General features: G+C 35.2%; 1 protein-coding gene across 2 annotated transcripts in view; it reads right to left on the reverse strand.

Annotated features, from left to right (window-relative positions):
- The window catches only part of VPS50 (VPS50 subunit of EARP/GARPII complex), a 118,642-nt gene that overhangs the window by 71,779 nt on the left and 20,669 nt on the right, over positions 1-26,194 (reverse strand). For both annotated transcript variants that reach the window (XR_004899621.1, XM_028525596.2), the window contains exons 4-12: positions 26,096-26,167; positions 22,894-22,947; positions 21,991-22,061; positions 21,216-21,333; positions 21,097-21,132; positions 19,681-19,763; positions 6,506-6,548; positions 5,063-5,161; positions 3,227-3,367 (exon numbers count right to left, since the gene is read on the reverse strand). Coding sequence is in view for 1 of the 2 variants with exons in the window: in XM_028525596.2 (XP_028381397.1) it covers positions 3,227-3,367; positions 5,063-5,161; positions 6,506-6,548; positions 19,681-19,763; positions 21,097-21,132; positions 21,216-21,333; positions 21,991-22,061; positions 22,894-22,947; positions 26,096-26,167 (717 nt within the window). In the remaining variant the exon portion in view is untranslated. The remainder of the gene's footprint in view (positions 1-3,226; positions 3,368-5,062; positions 5,162-6,505; positions 6,549-19,680; positions 19,764-21,096; positions 21,133-21,215; positions 21,334-21,990; positions 22,062-22,893; positions 22,948-26,095; positions 26,168-26,194) is intronic.

Genomic DNA, 26,194 nt, shown 5'->3' on the forward strand with positions numbered 1-26,194 from the left:
GATACCACAGAAATACAAAGGATTATAAGAAATTACTATGAAAAACTATATGCTAAGAAATTGGACAACCTGAGTGAAATAACTCAGTTTCTAGAAAACAATCAATCTTCCAAACTGAATCAAGGAGAAGCAAAAAACCTGAATAGACCAGTAACAACTAGTTAATTTGAAGCAGTAATCATAAAACTCTTGGCACACAAAAGCCCTGGACCCAGATAGCTTCACAGGAGAATTTTACCAAACATTCAAAGAAGAATTAACACATATCCTCAAACTATTCCAAAAAATTCAAGAAGAGGGAATACTCCCAAACTCTTTTTATAAGGCCAGTATTATCCTAATTCCAAAACCAGGTAAAGACAGAACAAAGAAAGAACATTACAGGCCAATATATCTGAAGAACACATATGCTAATATCGTCAACAAAATATCAGCAAAGCGAATCCAGCAATACATTAAAAAGATCATACACCATGATCAAGTTGGATTTAATTCAGGGATGCAAGAATGGTACATTATTCACAAACCAATAAACATAATACATCATATAAGCAAAATTAAAGACAAAAATCACGTAGTCATATCAACAGGCTGAAAAAGCATTTGATAAAATCCAGCACCCATTTATGATAGAAACACTCAGCAAAGTGGGAATAGAGGGAACATACCTCAACATAATAAAGGACATACATGAGAAACCTACTGCCAATATCATACTCAATGGGCAAAAACCAAAGCATCACCCTTAAGGTCAGGGACCAGACAAGGTTGTCTGCTTTCACCCCTCTTATTTAACATAGTAATAGAAGTACTTACTAGTCACAGTGATCAGACAAGAAGAAGAAATAAATAACATCTAAATTAGAAAGGAGGAAGTAAAACTGTCATTATTTGCAGATGGCACAGTAGAGTACATAGAAACCCCAATAGGCTCCACCAAAAAACTCCATTGGTACTGGCATAAGAATAGACACATACATCACTGGAACAGAATAGAGAGCCCAGAAATAAATGAATGTCTTTATGGTCATTTAATTTGACAAAATGGGCACAAACATACAATGCAGTAAAGACAATCTCTTCAATAAATGGTGCTGGGAGAACTGGGTGGATACATGCAACAAAAATGAAACTAGACCACCAACTTATACTAAACACCAGAATAAAATAAAAATGGAAAAAAGACTTTAAATATAAGTAATGATACCACAAAAGTCCTAGCAAAAAACATAGGCAGTAAAATTTCAGATGTCCCACCTAGCAATATTTTTGCCGATATATCTCCTAGGTCAAGGGACATAAAGGAAAAAATAAACAAATGGACTGCATCATACTGTAAAGCCTCCACGTGGCTAAAAAAAATTATCAAAATGAAAAAGGAATCGACTGTATCAGAGAACACATTTTCCAACGATACATCAGACAAGGGTTTAATCTCCAGAATATATAAAGAACTCATACAACTTAATATCAGGAAGAGAAACAATACAATTAAAAAATGAGCAAAGGACGTGAACAGACACTTCTCCAAGGAGGACATACAGAGGGACCACAGGCATATGAAAAAATGTTCAACATCACTAGCCATCAGAGAGATACAAATTAAACCCACAAGGAGCTATCATCTCACATTTACCAAATTAGCTATCTTTAATAAGTCAACAAACAACAAGGGCTGGTGAGGATGTGGAGAAAAGAGAACCCTTCTGCACTGTTGGTGGGATTGCAGACTGGTATACCACTGTGGAAAACAGTATGGAAATTCCTCAAAAAATTAAAAATGTAACTGCCCTTTGACCAAGTGATTCCACTGCTGGGAATATACCCTAAGAATCCCTGAAACACCAATTCAAAATAATTTATGCACCCCTATGTTCATCGCAGTACTATTTACAATAGCCTGTGTCTCCAGTGGTAGATGAGTGGGATTAGAAAACTGTGCTACATTTACATGGTGGAATACCACACAGCAGGAAAAAAGGGAATTCCTAACTTTTGTGACAGCATGGGTGGAACTAGAGACTATCATGTTAGTAAGTGAAATAAGACAGCTGGTAAAAGACAAATACCATATGATCTCACTTATAAATGAAATCTAATGAACAAAATAAATCACTGAGCAAAATGGAACCAGACGCATAGAATCATGGTATAGCCTGACAGCACTAACAGGGGAGCTGTGGGGGTGGACTGTTTGAAAGAAAGTGAAAGTGAGAGGGATCAAAGAACATATATGAAGGACCCATGGTCATAGACAATGGTGCAAGGATTAGCTATGGAAGCCAGGGTGGGCTGGGTGGAGGGGGGCGAAGAGGGAAAAAAATAGGGACAACTTAATAGCATAAACAATAAACCATACAAAAAAAGAAAAAAATGTAATTATGCAACTATGTCACACTTAAAAGTTAATCATAAAATTTGTAAAATAAACCTCCTGATTTATCAAATGATTTTTTAAAGAATTTTTTAGCTCTATTAACTATCATCCACTGTCATTATTAACTTACTGGTTCATCTGTCATAAATTCTTCTGGAATATTTGTTGTAGCTCAAGCAAAAATATTTCTCCAGTTACCTCAACAAAATATCCAGTATCCAACTGTCTCTTCAACAACTCCATTTGAATGTTAATAGATATCAATTTATGAATTTCTACTACAGACCAATCTTCCTTGTAAAAGCAAGTAACACCCCCATTCTCCCAGTGTTCATCATTCTCTTTTCCTCACACTCTACATCAATCTGCAGTAGGACCCATTCTAAAACAGGGCCCAACTCGGCTCACTCCTTGCCGACAGACCTGTTTCTTTCAAAATAAAAATGAAAAAATGGTAACAGTTGCTGACAGAAACAGCATTTATTCACCCAAAAAAGACTGAAGGTGTGTATAAAAACCCAGCAAAGATGACTGCGTAGAAGCACCTCAGATGCAATCACAGAAGAGAATAAGAGCCTGAGAAAGAAGGGTGAAGGAAGCTACGAGAGCGCAGAAAGTCCATTTAGAATCCACAAATTTGTACTACCTCATCAACCTGTACCATTTGTATGATTGTGACTGAATCTTCCAGCTCCTCTATGTAAGGAAAAGAATATGGGAGAAAAACATCTTTCGGCAAACATATTTGTTTCTATTTTAGTACCATCTTCAAACAACAGCTGCTAATAAAAATGAGATGTGAATTTAAAAACTGAGAAGCATATGAACAGCAATTAAGTTACTACATACTGTACAGAGATCCTTATATTGCAGTTTTTGGAATTTTGTATCTGTGTTTCCTGCACATAGTTCCACATAACCAAGAACAACTTGAAACACAGTATTATGAATGGCTTGAGTGAAGTGCATGTGAAGTTGATCCATTGCTGTCTGTGGAAAGAAAACATACAACATAATTTCATGTTATTAAAGGGAATATATTTCAACATACTTAAAAAACATAGGAAAAAATTTTTACGGATTATAGCCATAGCACAAAAATCACTATCATTCACAGAATTATAATTGCAATGCTGATTATTTGCAAACAACCCATTAAATAATCACAACATCATGCAATTAAAGATAAATCTGAATTGTGAATACTACTCTGTTGGTCTGTACTTAGCATTGGTACCCACTGCATTTGTTCTCAAACATGTCATACACAATGTCACCTTTGGATCCCCTCTGCCATCATTCCCTCACATTGTTCAGGATGCTTCTCAATGGTCACCTTCTCAGAGAAGCCTTTCCTAACCATCTTATATAAATCAGGACGTCTCATCACTCTATCCACTCACTCTGATACATATTTTCCGGGGCACTTGTTACCACCTGACATCATACTCACTTATTTCTTTAACGTCTGTCTCCCTCACTAGAAGGTAAGATAAGATACATGAGGGGCCTACATCCAGGTGCACAATGTAGGTACCAATACATATTTAATGAGTGAAAGGATTCTTCTCATGGGGAAAACTAGAAGTTATACTTATATTTTCAAAAGTCTTTTAACACGTTCCTCAAAATTACCAAGTGTCTTCTTTCTTGTATTTTTGGTAGGTAGAGTTTAGGACATGAAAATCAATCAAATACATTTTTTTTAGTTCTTGGATTTTTTAAAAAATTTTATTTATTTATTTTTAGAGAGGGAAAGGAGGGAGAAAGAGAGAGAGAAAGAGAAAGAGAAACATCAATGTGCAGTAGCTGGGGGCCGTGGCCTGCAACCCAGGCATGTGCCCTGACTGGGAATCGAACCTGCGATGCCCCAGCCCGCAGCCTGCACTAAATCCATTGAGCTACGCCAGCCAGGGCCAATCAAATACATTTTAAAAAAATTTCTTTACTCAGATTTTAAAATGTAAATAGAGTTTAAGTGATTTGGTAAAATCTTAAATTTCTTTCTAAGACAAGAGGCCACTTAATGGAAGAAACATTTACATCTACCATGTTTAGATGTTACAATACTGTACAATTCTGTACACACAGAAAGTACAACTAACTAACTTTCAAACCTTGGTTGCTTTTTCAAGTTCTTTAAGGAAGCCACTGAGCAGTAAAAGTAAGTAAAGCCAGGCATTGAGGGAGTACTGAGGACATTCTGGGGATAATACAACCCTTTGAAAACTCTGGTAAGTGCGATGTACCTGTTTTACAGACAAAGGTACAGAAGGCAGAGAAGTTTACACACCACTCTGAGGTAGTCACGCAGGCCCGTCTAAGAACCATGGAGTTCCACATTAAGAAGTTCTCAATCACGACCAAAAGGTGAAGTAAAAGAGACTACATATCCTCTCCCACTAAATTAACTCATAATATACTTGTTTTAAAACCTACATAAAATTGTGAAAACATTAAACTCGGCAAACACTTCACAGTTCAAAACAAAATCTGTACTGTTTTAATCGCACAACATACCCTCTGAGCCTATGTGAACAACCATGTTACCACTACGCATACAGCTAAAAATTTACTTTGTTAAATGAAACTTTAAGGATACATTAATAATATTCAGACTTAAGCAATCATGAATATTAGCAGATTTTTTATTTTTAAAAAAGCAAACCACCTTTCAAAACTAACCTGTGTTTTTCCAAGAAGTCGATAAGCTTGTTGAACCTTGGTATAATGGTTAATGTCAAAATTCTTGCATATTTTAGAAAGAGCTACATCCAGCTGTTCCTAAGTAAGTCAAAGAGGCAAGGGACAGTTAAGGAATGATGTTTAAAAGGCAATGAAAAATATCAAGATTAGTTTCTCACTTTTAATTAATATCTAAATGCACTTTTACTACCACTGGACTTAGTAGTCAAAAACAAATTTAAATTAAAATATAAACAAATTAAAATTCTCATCTGTTACCAAGTATAATCAAGTTTTACTGAAATGTTATTAACATGTTTCTAAAAAGGCATATCTAGTGTCTCAAGAGACACAAAATCAGTATATTAACTACCAAAGAAATTTTAGTTTTTTACTTTAACTCTGTTTCTTCAAACTACTAATGTCTTACAATTATATGAACTGAATTTGTAGGACTTTCAAAAAAACAGTAAAACAATACTATTGAAATCACTGAAAAGTAATTCTCAACAAAACTAAATTGACCTTAAAAGTACATACCTAACTTTATGTCTAAATACAATTTTGTTTATAGAAATGATTTCATTTTAAAGTAATGATTTTTCTACATACATTCAGAAAATATTGTATATTGAGAGTGAATACACACAGAGCTTTCAAAAGAAAGTTCTCATTAAAATATTCAGATGATTATTTACTCAAGGAATTTTCAAAGTATTTATCTTTATGTTTATCAAATAGCCATTCTTACAATTAGTAAACAACTGCATTATGATAAAAAACTACTTTCACAAAATAGGTAATCTGAAAGTTCAGCCTCAATTTTTATAACTACTCTTATCAGAACAACAATAAAATATAAGAAACCAAACAATTTGTATTAAATTTATAAAAATGAATACCCTGCTTTAAAAGATTGCCAAAGAAAGAGATAAACTCTGAAGAAAAGCAGGAGGAAAAGCAAGACTTCATGCTAACAATGACGTATCTTTTCCTTTCCAGTTCTTACATTTTCATGAATTGTATGAAATATAGAGGAGGTCAGGAATTGAGGGATTTCATTAGCCAATAATTTATCTTAAATAAATTAACACACTAAACTAAAATGTAGTAGTTGATAATCAAAAAATAACTAACATGTAAGTATTCTGGCTATAATTTACGTGAGAATATACCTATGAATAAAAGTTGGGGGATCTTTCTGGATATAGTGATACTTTCAAAAACTGTTTTCAGATCCCACAATTCAGAAAGTATTACTGCATTTACAAATAGATCAATGTTAATCGACCATGCACAGATATTCCAAATGAAAACAACAAAAACAGTATAGTGATCTAGAAATACTGGTTATAACACAAAAGCCAAAACATTAGATGTATCTATGCTATTCAAAAACCCATGAAAAGAAAGTCATTTAACTTCTGATGTAATTCTTCTTACCTCAATTTGTTCTAAAGTATCTTGCAGCTTTGAATTAAGTTCACTATTAAATAAAACAGAGAGTTAGATGTGCCTATCTTTAAAAGAGACAAACTAAGTGCTAAATAAATCCATGCTAGCTGAACAATCAATAAATTCACAAACCAACACTATGAGCAGTAAGTTATGCTGCTGATTCTATAAGACAAGAAAAACAAATAAAAGGAGCCCACGCTGGTGTGGCTCAGCAGATTGAGCAGGAGCCTGTGAACCAAAGTGTCACCAGTTCGATTCCCAACCAGGGCACATGTCTGGGTTGCAGGCCAGGTCCCCAGTAGGGGGCGTGCGAGGGACAAGCATATATTGGTGCTTCTCTCCCTCTCTTTATTCTTTCCTTCCTCTCTGTCTAAAAATAATTAAAACCTTTTAAAATAAATGAAAGGAAAAGAATTAGAGAGAGGTAAGTGTCATTACTAACAGCAACAGGACTGTGAGGGTAGCAAATACTAAAGAATCTACAAATAAAGCTAAGAATTTAAGAATGAGAAGTTGATACCAAGTTTTAAAGATAAGACATATAATATAGATGAAAAGTAAAATTTCAAAAAATAAAATTTCTATATATTAAGAACATGGAATTAGACAATAAAAAAATAACTGGGAACAAATCTAATAAAAATATATAATACAAAACTGAGCTAAAAGAAGACAAGTACATGAAGGTATATACCATGTAAAAGACTAAAACTTTTAATATACTTATGATACCAGTTCTCACATAATGATTTCCTAGAATAAATGAAATTCTAATCAAAATCCAGCAGCACTTTTTTTCATTAAATCTGACAAACTGCTTCTAAAACTTATGTGGAAACTCAACGGGCTACAAAGAGTCAAGAACATCTTGAAGAGCAAGGCAGGCAGACATATACTAAAACAGGAAAAAGCTTATAAAGTTACAGCAATAAGACAGTGTCAACATAAAAGACAAATGGACAGGTCAACAGAATAGAATAAAAATAAAGGGCAAAATGCCTGAACAGATGCTTCAGAAAGGAGATATCCAATTGGCCAATAAATATAAATAGGCACTCCACAGGCATTCAGGAAATGCAAATTAAAACTATAAATAAGACACCATAACAATCAGAATAGCTAAAATCATTTTTAAAAAATTAAAAATGACATCAACAAATACTGGCAAAAATGGGGAGCAAATGAAACACTCAATTCAATGCTGCAAGAAGGGGAAATTGATACCACCTCTTTGGAAAACTATCATCTACTAAAACTGAACATATACTCTATATCTGGGAAGTCCTAGATATGTATCTAACAGAAATGCATACACAATCCTTGCAGCATTATTTGCAGTAGGAAAAAATATTGAAGCAACACAATTATCAATGAGGAATTAAATGTATAAAGTATGATATTACACAATGAAATATTACAGCAATGAAAATGTATCACTTAAATTTCAAAAACAAAATATTGGACAAAAAAGTCAGATTAAAAAAAGTTCATACCACATGATTCCATTCATGTAAAGTTTAAAACAGGTAACCTTAAACTTAGTGACTAATGCCAGAACAGTGGTCACCTTGGCACAATAATAACTGGGACAGGGCACGTACTCCAGGACAGGGTCTGGAGTACTAAAAGTGCTCTACTTCTGGCAGGTAATTACACAGCTATGTTAACTTTGTAAAAATTCTTTAGGTTATACGCTTGGGATATGTGACTGAATCTGAGTTTGTTCCCCTCAATTCTCCCTAGGTCAGTTAAAAAAACAGAACTGTTATTTGCATTATAAAATCCCATTACTAAAAAGATCTGTGACATCTAATAAAATAAACACAATCATAGAGAAAACATTTTAATAAAAAAGGAGTAGGCATAAGTAAAATAGTAAGAACAGGTGAGAGATCTCTTTTGGTACACCAGAATAACACCAGGTTTTTTACAACAGCCATCCGATAGTGAATGTGACTCTCCGAGTCCAGCACAAATGCATATATGGTCGCCGTGTGCAGTTCAGTGTCCAGATCATCAAAACATACCAACAGCTCAAGGTGGGGGCAGGGGGCAAAGAGACAAAAAGTCCTTTTTCTGGCTTTAAGTTCTGAGAGAAAATTTTGACAGTCTTGATAAGGGGACAGTGACCTTTATCTCCTAAGGTACAACATCCTTGTCGACACCTTACAAAAAATACAGTAATGGATTCATGGATTCCATATGCTTCTTAATAGAGCCTTTTAAAACCAGCTGAGGAGATAATGCCAAAGTGACATGACATATATAGATCTACAGACATAGACCTACAGATCTATAGACATAGATATCGATATAGATATATAAAGCAATTTGTCAAAGTAAAAGCAATAACATACAGAGATTACATTCTCTAGTAAAAACTGAGAGTGAGCAAAACTATAACCTTTGACAATCAACAGTGTAGGACTACTACCTTATTAGAAAAATTAAGGTCTCTAAACAGGCTTTATGTCTGAAAAATAGCCACAGCCACAGATACAAGTTCAGGGAATTCTTGTAGAGAAGAGTGAGATTTTCCTTAAAAATATGATAGTGGAACAATTTCCATCCAAAAAATAAAAAATGAAGGAATGAAAATAAGAATGAGAGGTAAAGTCCCAAAACTAATACCCCTAAAAGAGTAGCTAAGACAGTGCCTTAGCATTAGAAAGAATTAAATAATTCCTCATCCCAACCCCCCAAAGTCAGCATCTTCTCCCAGAGGTGCTCCTTGTCCCATGTTCTCTCTCTTTGATTCATATCACCACCATCCACTCAATCAAAGCTGAAAATTCAAAAGTCATCTTTAATTCATCCCTCTCTTCATATATAACTGGTGATCAAATCTTGATGATTCTACTATTTCAGTATTTTTCATATCCACCTGTTTACCTGTTTTTCTCCTGTCTCCATTTTGTGTCCTAACTCAAGCACCACCACCTTTTGCTTGATTTATCTTAAGAGCCTCCTAGTGATTATCTGCACACAACACACACACCCCACCCTTTAATCCAATGGTGTGTTTACTCAACAAACACCACTAACCTACTGTATACCAAACCCTGTATAACATCCTCCAAAAAACTTTCCAAAAAACTTTCCGGGACAGCTCTGAGCAGGGATCTAACTTGGGATTGAATTTCATCACTACTCTCTTTGATTTGGCAGGCAGTGTTTCCAAACAGCTGTGTGTGAAAGGCTTTGGTCCAGGCCTTACCAGTCCTGTGGGCCTAACTATTTCCTGCTTCACCTATATGCTACCTGCCTGGTCCCTAAGGACATCTAAGTTTGCAGCTCATAAGTAAAGCAGAAATAAAATCACATTAATCCACTGTTTTAAAACCTTAGGTGGCTTCCATTAAATCAAGGAGAGGTCCCAAGTTCATATGACATGGAAGACTCAACTGACATGAAGAAATAACATTCACTTTACAGCACCTCTATTTTAGTCATACCGATATGTGAGAATCCCCAAACAATCCCCAGACTTTCACGCCCTTGCACAAGGTGTTCACAATAACTAGAACATACCTTCTTTGTCTCACTCACAAATGTCTAGCTATCTTTCCAGGCACAATCCAAATGTCTTCTTTTCTAGGAAGTCTTCCCCTGCTAAATAACTGTTCCCTAAGATTCACAATGCTTTGTTAGCAGCACTGTGTACTATAGTAAGGAGTATCTATGACTGCCTTTCCAAGTAGAGACTGTGGCTTATTGCCCAGTGACCTCCCAGGACTAAATAAACTCACACCAGATTCAAAGCAGGTAATATATATCTGCTGAGTCAAATTTGCAGTTCCAACGAAAATGGAAAAATTTTCCAGCCCTATCATTCCATTAGCCCCTACTTTCTACTTCAATAAATAAAACTATGGAGACAAGGAAAAAAGGAGAATATTTTAGAAGAAAAAGAACAACACTAGACTCTGGGTCTGCAGGTACCTTGGCATGAGGGAAAAAGAGATAAGCGGAGGTAAAGCAAGTTCTGCTCCTCTATCATATGGGGCTCAGAAGTCCATCTAAGGCTGAAGACAGACACAGGTATGAAGAGGAAAGAATACCTGGAATAGTAAGTAGGTCAGAACTTGAATATTTTGAGCTTCAAAGAAAAAGAAATAGCCCTGGCTGGTGTGGCTTAGAGGACTGAGTGTTAGCCTGCAAACTGAAGTGTCACTGGTTCAATTCCCAGTCAGGGCAAATTCCTGGGTTGTAGGCCAGGTCCCCAGTTGGGGGCATGAGAGAGGCAAACACACATCGATGTTTCTCTCCCTCTCTTTCTCCCTCCCTTCCCCTCTCTAAAAATAAATAAAATATTGGGGAAAAAGAAAAAGAAACATATCTAAATTCATTAATAGGCAAGAATGATAAGTTTCTTTAGTTTCTTTTAGTTTCTCAGTTGAAAATGGGCTTTAGTGCTTATAAAATTATCATAAAACTAAATGTTTTTTGTTGCTTCTATTATTTATAGCTACAATGACTCTACATACTATGCATTAAGAGTTAATGCAAGTCCTAGTCAGGTAACTCAGTTGGTTAGAGCATCATCTCGATATGCCAAGGTCATGGGTTCCATCTCCAGTCAAGGTACACATAGGAATCAACCAATGAATGCATAAATAAGTGGAATGACAAATCAATGTTTCTCTCTCTCTCTCTAAAGTCAACAAATTCAATTTTTTAAAAAAAGTTAATGCAGGCATGAAAATGAAAACAGTATATAGAAGGTTTTAAACATAAAATATATAAATTACATGTTTGTTTTATTAAAAATATTTTCAAAAGCTACAACTGCAGTTTTATAACAATTTGCTACTAATTAAAAATACATATATAACAATTATGGGACTAAAGAGTAGATGTATTAGCTGTACAGTCTTTAGAGAAATCTGTCACCATCATTTAGAAACATAAATTCAAGCCATTTCAGTCAATTAATCAAAGTATGTTAAAAAGATGTATTCAGAAACTATGGATAAATAAAAGCTACATTATTGTCAAAAAAAATTAGTATGGTAGTTCTAAGATGTAAGGCTAAAAGCTATTAAAGGCTATTTCTAAGCTTAATGGAATGAATCAAACTATTCTGGGGGCATCTTTACCATCACTACAAAAAATATTAAAGATACCATACTCATAAATAACTGTGTTCTTTTAAATAATTGATCTATGGCACACGCTTGCAAAGTAAGTACCAGAAAGGCTGCATATAAATCCAAATTTTGTACAAATTTGACCATACAAAGAGAAAAGATGGGCGGGAGATAATCAGCATCGTCATGATCGCTCCCTGGTATGTTATCAATGGCCCATGTGATTTAAGTCTGTTCTCTTAACATCTCTGATCATCGGTTTGCTATACAGAAGTGGGCTACACCTAAAGGTTGCTACCATCCTTAAAGACTCAAGGATCTACTATATTGGGAACACCAGTTACCCAATTATCACATCTTTGTATATGATTAGGTAGGATGCTAAAACTGCCAGAATAAACAAGTAAAATGTATTACTTCTGAGTTCATAGTATATATTCATGGCCTGTGAAAACTGCAGTCTATTTAGATCAGAAGTCTATTACAGTGGTTTCAATCTACTCACAGGTGACAGACAGTTTATCAATAGATCTCAGAAAAAAACAACCTGATTTTCAAACACTTTGAAGCCAGATCAACAACCTAAGGTACCATGAAGTGTCTGCATGATCCTTCAAACCATGAAGCAGACTGTAAAAGAACTCCTAAGATCACTTTGGATCTAGCCAGCAGATCTGTCTGCACTCATGGTAAATCCCTAACCTAACCCAGAACAAAATCATTCACCACAGAGAAAGCTCAGAGTCTGTTACTAAGAACACTAAAGATGTTCAAAACATCTCCAAACTTGATGAATCATAATTCTTGGGCAAAGATCAGGCCCAGGAGCCAAATCCAGCCAACAGCCTATGTTTCTAAGCAAAGCTTTACTGGAGCACAGCCACATGAATTGGCTGTCTTCTGGCTACGGGGGCAGTGCTGAATAGTTGCAACCAAGACCTCACAGCCTGAAAAGCTTCCAATGTTATTACATGTCCCTTTAAAGACAAAATCTGCTGAACCAGTGCTACAGTTTAGTAGAAGACTTCTTAGTTGGTCAACTGGTCAGAGTTAAAACAGAAATATTCATGTGAGTTTAAAGGTATATTTATTTTAACCAAAATTGTGTAAGTGTATACTTCCTTCATTCACTCATTTCTGATTTAAAGCCAATGTCTTTTCATCTGAGTGGAGTTTTAACTTCCTAGTCTCACATAAGGCAAATCACAAATAAACTACCTGTAACTGCAAGCTTCAGTTTCTCTAAGGTGAAGTAGGAACTTAAAGACCAAAGGAAAAACAATCCGAATGCCAAATCACATTCAGTTACTTTATATCCCCTAGTTCTTATTAGTTGTCTCATCTTCAACAAATTAAAAAGTGAATTTATTTTTAACAATGTGTTTTGTTTCCCCAACACATTCAACTTTACTTTCACATACATATCTCAATTCATTAGTTTACTTAACATAAATAACAGTAGCAAACACAACTGACAGAAGCAGGTTTAGGAAAATAATACAATTAACTCTAGAAGCATAGAACTCAACTACAGAAGCAGAATAATAAAAACTAGCTTACTAGCCGCGAGCCTCCCACTGCATGGAACAGCTCTACATTAGTAGATAGCACAGTGTAGAGAGATTAAAAGCAACAAGTTCTGCATTCCAACAGTCCTAAGTTTAAATCCTGGCTGTGCTACTTATTTTACAAAACATCAATTCCTCATCTGTAAAGAGAGACAATAACAGCAACTCTAAAGAATATTTTATCAATACTAAATATGAAAAGGGAAATGATTAGTACAGTGTTTGACACACAGTAAAAGCCAAACAACTCCAAATATTATTATCATAGCCATCATTACCATCATCATGATTCAATTTTTAAAAGATAACACTCTAGTGAGGAAGCCTTATTAAACTCTAACTTAGAATTACTGTACAGTCAGTTCTGCCTTCGCTGACAGTGCCCAGCTTCCACTGCCGCTCCTGTAAATGTCAGTATTTTCCATTCCTGCAGGGGTATAAGAAGTAAGCCATTCACAGCATGAACATCTCTGCTAGTCTTTTGTTTGTGTATTCTGTGCTCCTAACTGGCATATTATCCCACAGTCCTAGCTGTTAGCTGCCTGTGATTTTAAATGCCTAGAGAACAAATAAATTTCAAAAGCTCTTGGCATCACGAGTCACCCAGAACCTCATGCAGATAAGCACTAAATAATACTTCACTCTTGTCTCATTATCTAAGACTAAAGAGTTTGACGTTGATGATTTTTCTAGACAACTGGTGAAATTTAGAACATCAAGTAAAAAGAGAAAAATCCTAAACATTTCTAAAAGAAAGACACCCTTTACAATGAAATGAGAAGGAGAATAGCATCTGACCCTCTCCTACAAAACAGGAGGCTAGAAGACAATTAAAGAATGCCTTCCATTTTCTAACAAACAAGTAATTTTTCTTTCAATCATGTGTGAACAAAATTAAAATCATTTCAAAGTATAAAAATTTACCTCCTATGTATTTCATTTAAAAAAAGTTCTCAGAGGCAACAGTAACAGAACAAGACAAAGCAATATACAAAAAAAGAATTTTATACAAGATGAATGCAGCTGAGTAGAACCTAAGAAAAGTAAAAAATGTTCAACAGAAATATAAAAAACAGTAATGAATTTTGATTTTCAAGCAGGGACAAAGGATTAGTTTTCCTTTTTTGTAAGTCCAATTACTCTATTTCTGCAGATAATATTTAAATAATCATAATACAGCATATATGACTTATAATAGGTTAATTTTTTAGAAATAACCTACTGAAAAAGCACAGATTTCGTAATAGTCACAAAAAGAATATAAATTTGACTAGGTAAAAATAACAGTTTCACTAACAAAACCTAGAAGATAGAGAAGGAAAGAGAAATAAAAGGAAGTGAGACAAATTCCTATCTCCTATAGATATTTTATTACAGGGAGTAAACAATTATTTATAATGATAAATTGGAAAAAATATCATAATGTATTATTCTAAATTATAATTAAATCTACTAGGAAAAAATTTAATCAGCTATAACATTAATTAATAAGCTGTAGTTTACTCCAGGGGGTAGGAAAGGGAATGACTGGGGCAGAAAGAAAATCTTTTATCTTTTGTTTAAAACCCTTTTATTTAAAATACTATGTTTTTGCCATGTGATTTTACATCACATCACTTTTTAAATGGTGTGGTGTGGGGGAAGGAGGCAGAGAACAACAAATTAAAGTAAAAAGGAGTGCAGGCAGTGTCAGAACAGCATGGTATCATCGGAATAGCATGGTATCCATAACTCCTTGAGCAACAAGGACTCCAGATCTGCACGTGTGTCCAGCCAGCATACCTGGTGACCCCACAGGACACTCACTGCCTGAGCAAGGTTCCTAGCTTCCCTTTCCTGAGGCTGGAACAGACCAGGCACACCTACTATAAAGGAACCAAGAGCAACAGGGGACAAATAGTCCCTAATACTGCTGTATTTGTATCTAAAAGCTGCGTTCAACATTCTACGATTTAAAGAAGTTGACAACCTACAATTTTCACTCAACTGCTAAGATAATATCAAAAAAAATAAAAGGATATTTTAATGATTATGAAAAATTAACCAGTCATCCCTTGGTACCCACATGGGTTTGGGTCCAGGACCCCTGCAGACAACCAAACCTGAGGGTCAATTCCCTTATATAAAATGGTGTAGTATTTGCACATAACCTGTATTTGCTATAGGCTATAGCAGGGGTATACCTACACACCACTTCATTTGGGTGAATTCAGCATAGTGCCTAGTGTGTGGCAAATTCAAATTTTGCTTGTTGGAAATATCTGGAATTTTTTTTCAAATATCTTTGATCCATGGTTGGTTGAATCCACAGATGCGGAACCCATGGGTATGGAGCTCTATGGTAACGCACAGTACTCAACAATTTCAGAATGTATGCCAACTTTTCAGTGCATAATAAACAATACCCCCAGGTTCACTCAAGTAGTTTCTTTCAAGGGAAATGAAAAATAATGAAGAAGTTTTGACTTTTAAGAATAACTTTTCTTGAAACTCATTTAGATAAATTTCAAGAGAAAAAGAAATTAAGTGCTTCATCAGATGTACTTGAACATAAAGACAATGATTCTTAAATCCCAGTCACTATATGACTTTCTTTCAGTCAACTCAAAAAAAATGTCAAATAATAGAAGTGTTCCCTGTCAGTAAAAAAGGTGAACAAACTTGTTACAGTATCTTTTATTAAATATGCCGAAACACAGCAATCTCAGGGAAGATACAAGGTACTGAATAGGTACCCATTTTCTTTTATTTTTCAACCAACTGGGTGCATCACTATTATTTGGTATTTCAGGTGTTGAACTACATAGTCATATCACCTGAGCCATATTAGGTAGGCAGTCAATGGCTGTTTACGAAGAAGCAAATATATGGGTTCTGTTTTTCCTACTTTCAGAATCACAAGAGTCAGCTCCCAGTTGTTCCATGGAATCTACTCTGAAGTCCACAGGGTCTCTGCCTTTTCTACCCAAAATTGTATTTCCAATAAAGGAGCAATGTGACTAGGCAAGAACGGAGGAACAAAGAATCTATCAAGGAAAAATTAGCAGTAGACAAGCGGGTACACTGTACATAAGAACATGCCAGCACCACACACACACACACACACAAAAACACACCAGAATCCAAAAATGCTCTGAATCATGGTTCTCTTAATGGACATTTCTAAAGGAATACATTTCTAGTCATCAACAGGAATAAAAATAAATATAAATGTTAAAGAAAATAATAGTGCAAATTAATTACTATTCCTATTATTACCAAAGTGTCAAGTGATTTCTCACTCTGATTCAGTCAAGTAAAAGCAAAGACCACTGTACTTTTTGGACCATAAGACGCACCTAGGTTTTAGAGGAAAATAGGAAAAAAATTTTGAAGCAAAAAAATGTGGTAAAATATTTAGTAACATAAATAACATAATATTTCACTAATGTAAGTGTAAACAGAACTCAACAGCAGCATTAACAACCATTATTCCTCCCAAATGGGGGTCGGGTGCATCTTATAGTCCGAAAATATGGGTGAATCTTGCCTTTTGCTAAACTGCACAACGCAACTAGAGAACTCACGAATGGGTTCGATATTGTGTTTAGAAGACCAGAAAAAAAAAAAGGAGCAAAAAATAAATAAATAAATGCATAGAATATGAAAGGTTCATCTAATTAATTGATAAAGACAAAAATAAAAAGAAGTTGGAATAAAATTCCTTCACTTTTAAGGACTCAAGCTGTCAATATGTCAACTTACTATACCTATATACCCCGTGTCACGCTATCATGTCCTCCCAGCTAGGAACAAAGGGCAAGACACGAAGTGAAGGGAACAGTGGACTGGCTGAAGCAGGAAGAAGGATGGCCAGCAAAGGCAGCACTGCTGGTGGTGTGGGGGGCAAAAGACTTGCTGTGAAGGCACTGTCACTGCCACCAAATGATTCCAACAAGCACCTCTGCTATCCAAGGCTCCCTGGGCCACCCCAACATTGTCACTAAATCACCGAGTTAAAAACACAATTCTAACAGCTTTCCCAAGAAACGCCTTAAAACGAATTCTTTTGCCATCAGTGTATTCATGCATGTTTCAGAGAATGAGACAAACCATTCTCATTGTGCCTTGGATGACTCACATATGTAAACATAAGTTTTTACATATTGTATTTTCTAAAACAAAACTACTGTTAATTTAAATCATCATTACAAGCTTTTCAATTTCAAACTTGACCAGGCCAGATATCTGCAGTCACACCTCCTTCACACATCACTATTTACATTAATGAAAAAGTAGCTAGAAGCTACTTCATGCTAACTTGAAAAAGCCCAAATGAGAATTACTTTCAAAAACATTTTTTATAGTTAACTCCCATCCAGTAAAATATTTACTTTACCACAGCTAAAATAAAATTTCTATTTAATGGAAAAAATAAAGCGTCAACAAATGTCACCAACTGCATCAATTTCCTGCCATCAAATTTCCACTCATTCCTTCCAAGTCAATCTCTGCTATAATCCCTGCAAAGCCTTAATATATTATGTTCTCTATTTTCAACCTCAATCTTTCCCATCAATTTTTCAATTATTCAGGCTTCTCCCTCTCAACTGCACATCTCTCCTCTATAAAATTTCCTCATTCTACTCTTATATGTCAACCAAATCTATCCCCAACAAGGTCAACTCTGGCTTCTCTGTTGCTATAGAGCCAACAGATAGATATTTTTAGTCTTCATTTTGCTTGGCATCTCTGCAACAAAGACTTCATCGAGATATCTGTAATTTCCCATCCACAACCCCTCAGATCTTGGCTCAAATAACTGCTCCTGCCCCTCCTTCAGGTCCTCCTTTGTCTTGACCCCCTGAGGAGAGGGAGATCCCCATGCTTCCACTGTACGCTCAAATTCCTTCTCCCTAAGGCCCATGCCACTTGGGCCTTCTTCAGTTCAAGTCCTTGACAGATTATGTTCTCCAGAAAGCCAGAGACAACTGGTTACATTATGTATTGTACAGCTGGTCACTACATGGCCAATTCCAAAGCAAAGCACCTGGCATATAATAAACACTCAAATACGTAACTGCCTGAATTACATTCACTCAATCATAAATGAGATGTTCTCACTGTAACAGATTTATCCACAAAATGAACTAAATGTGTGCTACACTTTTCTAGGACCCAGAAGGCCTTGTTAAAATTTTCAAATACACTTAACATATTAGAGCTAATTCTCTATTCACTCAAAAAGGACTCATGGACATGGACAACAGTGTTCGGCTTGCTGGCAGGAAGGGAATATAAGGGGGCTAAATGGTAATGGAAAAAATATATAATAAAGATGAAATTTAAAAGAATAAAAGGAAACATTTAAAAAAGTGTAAATGACATGATCAAAATTTTAATACTGACAGTTTAATCACTGCCAAATGGATAAAACCAAGATATCACTAGCACTACCCAACGATGTAGTTCCAAATCCAATAAAAAGTATGCTACTTCAATACACATGATCCTAAAGAAAAAATACCATAAATATTTAGAGAGCATCTCTAGGGGGGAAATATCTAGCCCTAATCTTTCACTCAACAAAGGTCTATGATGACAGAGTATATTAAAAGAAAAAAATTAACTCAAAGCTATATTAATATCTTGGTCTACCAGTCTTATTTTTCAAATACTAGCAATCAACATCAACAACATCAGTGAGCTGTGCTCAGTGACAATCAGAATTTCTATACAGAAGAGACAAAGGGGCTGTATTCTATGATAAGTATGAATTTAATGTGAAACTGGGTTTCCTTGGCAAGGACATTATTTTACTTAGATTGTGTGTTATTTGTGATGGTTTTAGAGGAATGATGGAAATTACACAGGGGATTAGAGCCTCCCCAAGGTACCATCATCAGTAATACAAAACCTCATCAGTAACACAAAACCTTTTTAAGTCGACCAAAACCCATTAATAAAGTTCTAACTTTTTTACATTGTACACATTTTATAAATAACTAAATGAAAGATGCAACACATTAACTATATAGCCACTTAAACATTACAAGCACGACTATAACATAAAATGAGTTTCCACTTAAATTTTCCAAAACAAAATTCTCCTCAGGATAAGCCAAATACTAGAACCATCTGGATCTGAAAAACCAACTATAATAACACTCTCAATATTTATAAGCTGGGCAAAGTTAAGGAATAAGAATTCCCAAGAGATGAAATGGAGACATGAACAGATAAATTTATTCTCCTCTACTACTCTATAAAAATAAAATCAATCAGATTGGAAAGAAGTTTTGGTGATATGAAAAGAAAAGGTAGGATTAAAAAGTATTTCATCTTTCACACCTTAAAAATTATTATTTATTTTTATTCAACTGCCCATTTATGAACAGGAATTTCAGTTGCCTGAAAGAACTGAGCACTTACTATTTATTTTTAATGTTTATTAACAGTTACACAACCCCTACATTAAAAACAGGCAACAGAGGTCAGCTTTAAAATGTTTGCATTACCTTACCTTATGCAACTGTAATGTTTAAAAGTGCTGGCAGCTTTCTGACATTCCAGGCACAACTGAATAGCTCCTGGATAGTCCTCCTCCTTCAGATAACAAGAGAAGTCATTAGACTGGAAACATCTGTCTTACAGCCCCTGAAGAAAACAAATGTCTATTCACACTCGATCCAAAAGTTACAGAGTCAGAAAGGTTGAATGCCTTTCACGTAAGGATTAGAATACCAACAACAGATAAATAATAAAAGAGGCAACCAGGTCCAGACCAAAAATGTATGCACAAAAAAAATATTCTTGGCCCCAGCCAGGTAGTTCAGTTGGTTAGAGAGTCATCCTGATACTCCAAGGTTGTGGGTTCAATCCCCAGTCAGGGCACATACAAGAATCAATAAATGAATGCATAAATAAGTGGAACAACAAACTGATGTTTGTTTGTCTGTCTCTCTCTCTCAATAATTAATATTTAAAAAAAGAAAATATATTCTGTTCCTTCAAATACATAGTAAAGCAATCTGTGACCATGACGTGGATAAGCCTGTAAAGAACTATAAGCAGTTTCACAAGGAGGTGCTCTTTAACTATTAACATTTCTTCTTTCAGTACTGTTTACATGAAGTGTTTCAAAATAATATGCATTCTACTTGTAATCAACATTCAACAGTTGTACTACAATATTCAACATTCCTGAAACCAAGAAATCAACAGATATTTTTAAACAAACAAATCTGGAAAATAGTAAAATATTCATTAATGGCCTCAGGATATTTTTAAGCCCTAAACAGTAATTTAATGCCAAAAGAATTTTTCATATGGATTTCTCAAATCCCAGTTTAGTGGTAATAGTTTAGGATACAGTGATTATACAGAATATCCTAAAAAAATTTTTCCTTAAGTTCATGTCTAAATTCAACAATGCAATTCAAATCACTGGGGATGTTGAGATGGCAAAGTACCTACCCTACCCGAAGGAGCTCAAGTGTTAACAGGGAAACACGTGTGTCAATACACTTTTGTGAACCGTGCGAAAGAAATAGACTGAGATTTCTCTTTCATCAAAGAGAAACATATGGCTCACTTAAAAAACCAATTAATACGAGATACCAATCATACCCAATGTATGAAATATACCTTAAATCACTATGGTAGTTGAAAAAGGCAATCTTATTGCTATTTGAGTGAAAATGCAATAAAAAATACTACAGTTAACATTCCTACAAGCTAAACATTTCTCCAAATAAATTTTTCTAAATGAAATACATTATGTCAATAGAAAAATGCTCTAGGGCAAGTACCTTTACATGTCTAAAAAGATTCTTTAAACCATATACCAATTTAAGAAATATGCTCATCTGAATTCTTTCACTATATTTTATATTTAATATTATCAGGATCACCAAATTTCCAAGCCTTGCTAACTTACCTCTAGCATTTCACTTAAGCGCACGTCTGTTCTTTGCTGAAAAACAAATATCAATGGTAAAAAATCTGTTTCAACCATAAAATTAAGTTTTAATTTTTAAACACGTAAGGTGTATATACCAATGTTTTTATAGTTCTCAGAGATTTCAGAAGTCCAATCAGCAACTGACGCTTCCTTTGATTCGCAAGGAGGCCTAAACTAGCTTGAGTAAAACCTTCTTTTGCAATATTCAAGTGTCTGTAAAAGTAAACAATAAGTAGTTAAATTTTTCTAGTACTATAAGCATCTATCCACACAGAACAATACAAAACTAATAAGGTGGCATCTTTGACTACTACCACAAATTTACTGGAGAAGTGTATTCAACAGCTCACTCTATGCCAGCATTACTTGAAGTGTGGCGGGTGGACTAGTGCCAATCCTCAACTGTTGCTGGTCCATCAGAAGAAAAGTACAGAAACATCTGGACCAAAAGCTGACATAATAATTTCATGTTTCATGAATAAATGATTTTAAAAAATTTGGACTGTATTTTGTTATGTCTTTGGTTGTTTTTCTTCCATTTCCCTAGTACTTTGCTTTTATTGCTTTTTACAAAAATAATATTCTCTAAAAAGGTAGAAATTAAAAAAAAAAAAACCTGTTCCTTCACCAGTTAGTTTGAGAAGTACTAATCTAAGCAATACAAAACAAGAAGGTTTTTAAGTCATTACTAGATTTACAGACATTTCCCACATACCTTATTGGTGTCGTTTTTAAATCATAATGTATGTTGTTACTAAATGGTATTCTAGAAACCACAGTCATAATAAAAAATATCAATTGTCAACGAGTTTCACAGTTTTTCTTGAAATGTTTTCCAGTCAAAGAGCCAAATACCAGCAAATGGCATACCTTCTCCCATTTGTGCAGATGACGGCGGCCAGCTGAAGACCTGTCTGCAGTGAGGTGACCCTCTCCAGTTCCTGCGGGAACATTGAGTAGAGGTTATTGTTTGAGGCACTTTATTTTTCTTTCCTATTCATGTGGACCTCTAGCAAAAACTTTGTAAGGAAGTGTTTCAAAAACAAGCCTGCTTGGAAAGCAAAGTGGCAAGAAAATACTTGAACCTGAAAACTGTTGGCATATTTTTCAACAAAATTACTTAAAATGACAACATTTGAATGATTTTCACAATGACATATGAGAAATATTTAGTTAGCATTGCTTATAAGGAAATCTAGACCCAATCTGCTTTATAGAAACATAACAAAGACTAATATATCTGTTTAAAGTAATCTTAATAATGTTTCTACCCAACTAAATTTCACAAGGCAATCAAGGATAGGAAAATATGAGTTCTGTTTGCTAAGATGATTTCACAATGACTGTCTTCATTTGAACCCCAACAAATAGTTCAACAGATTTTGAAGTCTCTGATTTTCTAATGAGACAGATTCAGCCAAACAATTCCAATTTTATCATATTTTAAAGACAGATTGTTACATTGTCATTGAGTGTTCATTACTAATAATCTAAGTGTTACAAAATACATAGAAGCAATTCTCAATGGCTATTCTACAGTTTGGAAAACCAAAGAGGTTACTTTAGAATCAGTGATAAAAACACTTTTATTTCTTAAGTTTGGTAAATTTCTTCAAATGAGAGAAACACACATACATAACACATACCCCCAAAAAGAGTCCATATGTTGCTACAAAACTATATTCTAAAAAATAAATTAAACTATTTCAACAGTTTCAGGAGTAAGTCATGAACATTTTTTACATTTCATGAAAATAGCAAATATTATCCTACCTTTACATAAGCAGGCTGCTTCTCAAGGATTAAATCCGCTACTTTTTTAGAAACCTATAGGAATATGTAATCAAACAAAGGAGGTAAGAAAAGTCATCATACTTCCTATTATATTTTATATTTTTCCATAATATTCCACTGGTCTTCCCTATAAATTCTACAGCTTGCTATGATCAAACATATTTCTCTGGTCTATAAAATTAGTAAAAGAGGTATAATATAGAGCATAGTACTTGGTCCTTAATAGAAACTCGATAAATGGTCATTATAACTATTAATAATGAGTATTGTTACTTGATTTAACTAAGATGCACAAAAGTTTAATCATCTGTTTTTTTTAATTTTTTGTTTAAGATTTTATTTATTTACTTTTAGGGAGGGAAGGGAGGGAGAGAGAGGGAGGGAGAGAGAGAGAGAGAGGGAGAGAGAGGGGGAGAGAGAGAGAGACAGAGAGAGACATTAATGTGTGGTTGCTGGGGGTTATGGCCTGCAACCCAGGAATGTACCCTGTCTGGGAATCGAACCTGGGACACTTTGGTTCCCAGCCCGAGCTCAATCCACTGAGCTATGCCAGCCAGGGTAATCATCTTTATTAAGGGTTCAGGATTTGCTTTAAAAGCAAAAGCGTGTTTATCTTAAACATGTTAAGATACATAAATGTTTAATCAACTACATTTATGAAGACAGTATCTGGGAAACAGAGAATGTCCTTGTACCCTTTAGCTCCTTCTGTACCATGTAAGATGAAAAATTTGGTCCTCTCTTTTTGAAAAACTGAAAACACACATTTTCTGGAATGCTATGAAGATACCTCAGGTTTTCTTAGCCAACTCCATGAATAATGTTAATGCATGCAAGTTAGAATTATGATGATTTTGAACATGAGGCTCTTATTTCACAATTTCAGGGGCCCCTACCAGACTCCACTGTGAGATACCAAGCCTAGCACAAAGCACAGCACACTGAAGGCATTTAGTGAAATGTTCACTCAAGAAAACACAGTGGCCCCTTCCCCAGGCCAGCTGAGAACAAAGCATTACACACACATTTATGCACTGTGTTACTCCTTTCATGTTTTCTTAATTTGCTTTCAGTGTGGGTGTGTGTGTGTGTGTGTAGATGGTGTAGATGTATATAAGTATGAATTTGTATAGATGTACTCAAAAACCCACCTAATTTTACAAAATTGGGTTTTCTAAAAAAAAAAAAATAGACAATGTAGTTAGTTATTGTTAATCTACACTGTGCCAGGCAATGTACTAAGTGCTTTTCTTACGTTACCTCAATTAGTGCTCATGCCAATCTACAGAATGGGTTACGTGCTTCCTCATTTTCTAAATAAAATCTTAAACATGGTAGTAACTTGCCCACAGTCCCACACTTAGTAATTACAAGGCCAGGACCCAAGCTCAGGTTTATCAAATTCCAAAGGTCACTATGTGATGGGGCAGACTCCCAAAAAGCACCACCACATAAAATACACAGGTGCAACAGTACATATTCAAATATGCTGAAACCAAGAGAAGGTAAAAAGATGCCACCATCCTCTGAAATCTAATTCTCCAAAAGCACAACATATCTTTACTACACAACCCTTTAGTGCTCAAGTTCCCTCCCCACACCAGGGCTTCTACCCCACAGAGATCCCGACACACACTGAGACTTCTGGTTGCAACACAAACAAAAGAAGCAAACTGCCATGCACTGCCTAACAATGAAGTTCTGAGAACTGTGCTGTTGGGCAATTTCATCCTTGTGTGAAAATCATAGAGTGCACATGTGCAAACCTAGATTTTATGGTGTAGCCTACTACACACCTAGGCTACACGACAAAATTTGCTGCTCCTAGGCTATAAACCTGTCAGCATTTCACTGCACTGAATACTTTAGGCAATTCTAATACAATCATATTATGGTTTTTGTGTAAATAAGCATATTTAAACATAGGAAAGGTACAGTAAAAATACAGTAGAAAAGATAAAGTGTGTGTGCAACACACACATTGGTGGGGACAGAGGGAGAGCAGTGGAGGTACATGTGGGAGGGAGTGTACGTCAGGAGGGAGGGAGGAAAGAAGGGGGGGGAAGAAGAGAGAAAGGAAAGCAGAGATTGAAAGAGACCAAAAGACATAAAGCTTGAGAAGAGAAATAATAAAAGGGAGAGGGCAAGGGAGAAGAGGGAGGGAGGAGTAAGTAACAGCATTGGGGAAAAAAAAGAGGTAAGGTGCCCAGGCTCCCCCCACCCCTTTGTTCCCAACTGTTGGCCCCAGCTCCCAGCAGGCAGGCAAACGGCTGGGGGACAGAAGGCTCTGCTCCTCTTCTATGTAAACCACCCAGAGCTAGCAATAATTTCAACATCTTAGTTGGGTCCAGCCTTTTCCTTCAACATCACAAAGTTTTTGCTTAAAATCCACTATAATTTTACAGGACAACCACAGTACATGTGGTCAGTCGCTGACCGAACCATCGTTTGTAGTTAGTGCATGGCTGCAACTTCCTTTGTCAGCTATGTTATTAAATCATACCCTAAATCCAGACAGGTAAGTGCATTACTATTACTCCTTTAGTATTAAAAAAATTAAACAAGACCACATACTACCACTATTTAATGTTCTACAGTATAGTGTGAATTTTTTAAAAGTTCAGCCCAATGTGAGGAAAATACAGAATCAGAGAACGTTTACAGCATTAGAGAAAATGCAGGCCTAACCCATCACTTCAAAAAGAAATTTACCAAGGCTAAGTGACTTGCCCAATGTCAGACAATTAAATAGTGACTACAATTCAGACTGAGTCCTATCCCTGTTATTCTCTTTGGACATACTTCAGCTACAAGTAGGGCAGTTATTCTTAGGTATTAAAAAAAACAACAACTCCATCACAAAACTGTAAGTAGTTTTGCATAACAAGAAGCCTAAAGGTATTTAGTAATCTGAAAAAAAAAAACAAAATTCGAAATTCTTTGATCACCTTTAGGATTCCAGAGAAAGAACTTCAAATTCTAGAGGCAAATCTATCCAGGTAATATAAGGGAAACTGAATAAGCATTAAATTTTGATATAAATGTATCATTTGAATCAAAGTCATGTTAAATAAGATTTGTGTAGTATGTTAATGTATTGGTTAAACCATAAAATCTAAAAATATTACACCTTTCTGCTGTTTCATTCACAGTTATGTCACAAAGAAATGTGTTTACTTACTGCAGCTTGCTGTTGCTTCAACTTGTCTCTGTACTCCTCTAATTCTTGCAAATTGAGAACAGGAGGGAGCTTCTAAAAAATAAATCCATTAGAGAAAAG

Source organism: Phyllostomus discolor, chromosome 10 (genome assembly GCF_004126475.2).
Source record: "Phyllostomus discolor isolate MPI-MPIP mPhyDis1 chromosome 10, mPhyDis1.pri.v3, whole genome shotgun sequence".
In the NCBI taxonomy this organism is placed as follows: domain Eukaryota; kingdom Metazoa; phylum Chordata; class Mammalia; order Chiroptera; family Phyllostomidae; genus Phyllostomus; species Phyllostomus discolor.